This window comes from Pecten maximus, chromosome 1 (genome assembly GCF_902652985.1).
Source record: "Pecten maximus chromosome 1, xPecMax1.1, whole genome shotgun sequence".
NCBI classification, from domain to species: Eukaryota; Metazoa; Mollusca; class Bivalvia; order Pectinida; family Pectinidae; genus Pecten; species Pecten maximus.
This window is the reverse complement of record NC_047015.1, coordinates 26544641-26550640: the sequence shown is the minus strand read 5'-3', so window position 1 is coordinate 26550640 and position 6000 is coordinate 26544641. Positions and strand designations below refer to the sequence as shown.

Below are 6000 nucleotides of genomic sequence, written 5' to 3'. Positions count from 1 at the left end.
TAATGACGTCATCTCTTTGTGACGTTACTCCACGTCAACTTGACGGCGCCATTTTGAAAGGACAGATAAGCGCAATTTAATCGTTTTCTGCTGTTATTGGAGAATCTGTGTATGAATAGCTAACGTCAAGTGAGTATTTAGTCAAAAACTGGTCAGAATATTTCAGAAATACAGCAAAATAACCAATTTATCTATATCCGCTTCGATTAAAAAAATCGGCACGTTTCAACGAGGTGAATACAGAGGTCCGCTCTGATTGGTCAAAAACGGAAAACTTATATTTTCACTGCAAAATCTTATATATTCACTGCTCATAGCTGCAGTGAAAATATAAATTTTATTAGTTTGATAAATCTCTATATTTCACTGGCAAAAATGCAATAAACACTATTATAGGGTTTGAAATGATCTATATTGTATTATTTACATAATATAAGACTACAATGGGGTTTACTGTGAACTACTCATCACGATGGTAGTCATAACTACAAGAGCCAGAGGGATCTTGGCGACCACAATTGGTTTATCAAATAATGTTATTCAGAAATGTATATTACTAACACTGACGGATATCGCGCACAAATAAAATTTGATAATGAACGGAAAATGAAATATGTTGCTAAAATGCTGATACACAGCTATTGGTAAAGTAACACTTCCCAATATCATCATGTTTTAGTTTCTTGACTCTTGATTCTGTACTTTTGTTGTTACTTCCAAAGCACCTTTAATGTAGACTTACGTTATATCTGTTACTTGAATAAGGTATATAGTTAGAGCATCAATCAAAATCCAAGATGGCTACTTTTGGACCATTTTTGTTTTTTGGTCAGACTCAAAATACTCAATTTTCAAAACTCTCAAAATGTTGAGCAGAAATAAAGTCAAAGCGAATATGAAGTTTACGAAATATCCTTCTAGTACTGTGGACCACTGAGTAGGATGATTTGAATAGTCCACCCTCATCAGTGGGTTAAACTACAGCTTTATTTTTTTCCTGGAGTGATCATCCCCGCATAGTACACGAGCGCCTCTGATGGGATAAATGCGACGGCGAAAATCATTGACCACTGACTCGTAAACGTATAGAGTGGACGATTATTATATCGTTCTCGGGTATGATTCACTAATTTGTTGTTGAAGTCATAAATATATAGAACATTGACCTTAATAGGGTACTTTTCAAAGGTACTTAGTGTAAATCTATATTTTGTTCACATCCCCTCGCTTTATCGATTTCGAGTTACAAGTAAACGTTAGTTAACACGTTGCTTTCCATTGTTATCGCATTGTGTAGTTCGCTAACTTGTTGATAAGCAGTACATCGACTTTCTGTAAAACAATTTTGATATATCATCAGTTTCACATAATATGAATAATATACATGGTAATAAGTATTAATATTTATAACAAGTGTGATGACTTATTGAACACAAATGGTTATATAAATACTCGCTTACTAACACAATACCATAAAACAATAGAACAAGCATAACAAGTACTGTATATATCATCAGAATGGGGACCGTTTTCTACGAGCTGGGAGGCTGTGTTGTTATAATTACAAATACATCAGCTGGTGTCGAAATGTATTTATTCATGACGATTGAAAATATCGGCCTTCTTCTCACAGCAGCAATTTCAAAATTGACATTAATCGTCATTTCATTCTTCAAGACCATAATTCTAAATTTCAAATTTATTAAATCCTTCAGAGTCCGTCACTGTTTAACAACGAGGATGCCGATTCCAACTTTTATCAAAATGATTAATACAAGTCCTACGTGAAGCCTGTAGTTTGTGTCTTTCCGTTATATTTATTCTACATTGTCTACGTTTGCCAACTGCAATATAGATTCTTTAATGAATCATCGATACGTCTTTATTTTTGCAAGCCTATATGTCGAATCACTTTGTTACTAACGCTGGTATAACTCGAATACCATTTTACCAACATTGATGTCGAATTTCATTTTTACCAACCTTGATGTCGAATTTCATTTTTACCAACCTTGATGTCTAATATCATTTTACCAATCTTGATGTCTAATATCATTTTGCCAACCTTGATGTCTAATATCATTTTACCAACCTTGATGTCTAATATCATTTTACCAACCTTGATGTCTAATATCATTTTACCAACCTTGATGTCTAATATCATTTTACCAACCTTGATGTCGAATATCATTTTACCAACCTTGATGTCTTATATCATTTTACCAACCTTGATGTCTAATATCATTTTACCAACCTTGATGTCTAATATCATTTTCAACAACCTTGATGTTGAATCATGGTGGCGTTCTGGACATATTTTTCATGAATCGAGAAGCCAATGTTGTTATGACTTCATGAATGTTGAAAAAAATAAATTTGATTCCCTAAATATACAATGCGTACCAAAAGTATAACGATGTATATAAACAAATAAAATACAAATGATAAGAAAGGAATGTTGCCATATATACCAACGTGGTTCCATAATGAGAGCGAAACTGTTGGTAGTTGTTTGTCTCCTGGATAGGCGGTTACGTGAGTGCTAATCAGCTTTTGTCATTCTTGTGCGGAAGCAAGGTGGGTATTAAACCTACATCATCAATAGCTGGACTCCAGTTAGCACCGCCGTACTGTCATAGGAGATACGAGCAGTCAATAATTGACTTGTATGGAATGTCCGTAATGGTGTACTGCAGGGTTGCCAATCACAACTATGGATTGTAGTATATAAGGGAAGACATCCCTATGTTATTGATGGAGACTCTGTGAGGGGACTGACCCACCAGGATTTATATTTCTATAAGGAATATTTTTCCGTGTGTGGTAATTGAGAGTTTTGAAAAACGAATAGTCTTTATCTGTCATGAATTTGATTTGGTATGCTTTATCATGGTTCTGCTCAATCGAATGTTGTTATCTTGAAGAACAAATCAGAAGCGAGTTGTTCCCGTATTGGAATCGTTGTGGGCTGTTAATTTTCCCGTTGACTCAATTTGTGATAATCTGATACATCAGAAAATTTGTTATATCGATTTCCAGTTGGTCTGCTGGTGGAAGTGTGACAAGGCACAGTCACCAAGAGCTAATCCACGGACGAGATCTATTGCCCTACTCTGGTTTACCATGTACAACAATTCAAACTTACACAACACAACTTAAAAAGGAAATGTAAGATGGACCAACTAGCAGGGGCTATGGCTATACATCGTAGAGACGACAATGTACAAGTTATATAGTCGTCCAACAAGTGTGTGAAGCTTCCAAAATGAACCCACGATTTGCCGGAGTAGGGAAGCGCACGAAGATCTTCTCCCAGTGGCTATCAGCAACCACCCGAGTACAAGGTACGACCGATTCACTAGCTAGGTGCACGACGGCCAGTAATATCTAATAAGTCTTATAATAACTCGACATTAAACTCTGCTTAAAATCTCCTAAACCTTTTAAATTCTACGAAATCTGTTGGAATTTTGTGTTCTGTTAAAAAAAATGTAGTTGGCCGACCATTGCATATTGTTATGGTCATATTTTTACCTTTGGATTTCAAATAGGCTCAGGTCCTAAACATTTAACATTTTCTGACGTAAAATGGTGATATGTTTATTTCATATTACACTTTTGAACAACAGAAAACCGATGTTTTATGGTCCATATTGATATGTTTTCTACTTCACCCTGAAATATCTGACTGAATTAAAGGATTTTTAAAGTAAGTGAAATAAACTAAAACGAATAAATGAAACATGTAATCATCTCAACCAAACATGGAATTAGTCAAATCTTTTTTTTTTTGAGATTTCAAGACTTTAGCTTGCTGCCAATCTGATCTTTTTAAAAATGAGTTGCGGGTAAAATGTGCTCATTGTACTACATTGAAATTGTATACTGTCGTAAATTGAAAAGCAACATAAATGACAAGCAATAATTCTTCTTCATTATTCTTAACACTCTATCCTGATAAAAGCGCTTAAACCATGGAGAGTGACGCCTTCCATACACAGTCAATAAGGTTATAGCTTTGATTATATGCTAATCCAGTGAATTCAAGTTATTGTGCTTTATATGTATGAAAAAAAACTCAGAAGGAAACACTTTATGTAATAAAACCATATTCAGCAAAGGGTATTGGAGTAGAAAAAAATCTATATCAACCGTGGTCTCGGTATGACATACTTTAACGAAAGGCTTAGGGTTAATGTGCAAATGGACAATGCTATGATAAAGGGTTGACGTTGTCACCGCTGGTGGTAAGTGTTACCCCATGCAGTGTTCCGTCCTAGCTATTCAGGACGACAGGATATGAGTCTGGATTAAGCATAGATTGATGTGTTAATCTCTACTTAGGATCTAATGTCTCCATCATTTATCGCTACTCCACAGATATCAGAGAAAGGTGTATAGGCGCGGTCAACAGAAAACAATATATATATTTTATGGGTCATTTGTGACCCGCAATCCGTGAATCGTCAGGTTTTATATACAAATTGATACATAAGATATATATAGCACAATGATATCGATGTGTTAACGAATTAATAACAGCGAGGACGAGGGGGGGGGGGGGGGGGGGGGGGGGGGGGGGGGGGGGGGGGAACCCCGATACCATTGCAAAATTCTTTTAGATCAATTGCAAAGAGGGTAACAAAAATAGCATGTGTTCCAGAAAAGTAGGCGACCTCAGTTTGAACGACGACGCTCTCATCGAGACAATGTCTTTTTCTTAGAAAAAGAACCAGAGTAGTGGTAATGAAACCAAAATAAATAATACATGTAACGAGCATCAAGTACGTCGATTTCACTTACATACATAGTCATAATGTCGAGCATAATTTATCATGTAAACCTACAGGTTTGTCCGGAGACATTTGATATTTATCAAGAAAATCGTGAGATCGGACCCAGGTCATTTGAAATTCAATGATTTGTTGCATTAGATACGTTCCTCCTATTTATCTATAAACGTTTCTAAAAACGTTATACTACGATAAAAGAGATATTATTTGAGAGATTAGCACACACACAATTTATATTCCCGTTATCTCATGCTATTTGCTATAGTAAGACACTTGTAGATATCCAACCATCCGTGTATCGGATGCATTAGAAAATATCATCTATCTAGTAAAACCGATTATTAAACCAATACTTCACATATACGAGGGCTAATTGATAAGTTGTGAGCCTTGTCTTGAAGGAGGTACTCAATGCTGTTCTTTTTTAAGTCCTACTTTTCTCATGACTATATAGCGCCGTGTACCCAAGGACTGGTCTCATTTGGTTAGTTTATATCGACGAGGTAGCACTCTAAAGTAAAGAAGACAAGCGGCTTTTGACAAAATTTTGCAAGTGAGGGTTAGGGTGAAAGAGTTTGTCATTGCCATGGCTGCCATTCACGATTATGGCTTTAAATTGATTGAGCATCCGCCGTATTCACATAATCTCGCACCATCAGACTTTCACCTATTTTCAAAACTGAAAACAACTACAATGTATTTCAGGCACCCTAACCCTAACAAGCAGTGGATGACTTTCTGAACAGCCAAGAAAAGGAGTTCTATAAAAGTACAATATGTCCGGCAAAATTCAAGTCATTCAATATGAGGCTCACAACTTATCAATCAGCCCTCGTATATGAAAGAAAAATAATGATTTCATAAAAAAAACAATTTCATATGGAAATTTATATCATATATGAATGAATGAATGAAGTATGACGAATGAGAGCCCTCTTGTATGAGGACATTTTTGTAACTGTTTGTGTTTCTCAAATTTAAAATTAATTGGAAACTGAAAAAAAAAATCATAAAACAGAACAAACATCAAAGACCGGAGATTGGACCATGAAAGGCATTTGGTAACTTAAAAGAGGTTTGACAAATATTCCGTTTATATCTCAATGGAAAAAAGACAGTCAATCTAAATGTAATTTCCGGTTTCATATATGGATGTTCCGTTCGTTTATGTTTTCACTTAATAACTTCTTTTGTCTTTTGTTCAAAT

The 6000-nt window shown here is 35.4% G+C and overlaps 1 protein-coding gene across 2 annotated transcripts in view; it reads left to right on the top strand.

Moving 5' to 3' along the window:
* The first annotated feature begins 2641 nt into the window (after positions 1 to 2641).
* Positions 2642 to 6000, top strand: part of LOC117329031 — a 29008-nt gene continuing 25649 nt past the window's right edge. For both annotated transcript variants that reach the window (XM_033886720.1, XM_033886728.1), the window contains exon 1: positions 2642 to 3344. In XM_033886720.1, coding sequence (XP_033742611.1) covers positions 3266 to 3344 — 79 coding nt within the window. In that variant the 5' untranslated portion in view covers positions 2642 to 3265. The remainder of the gene's footprint in view (positions 3345 to 6000) is intronic.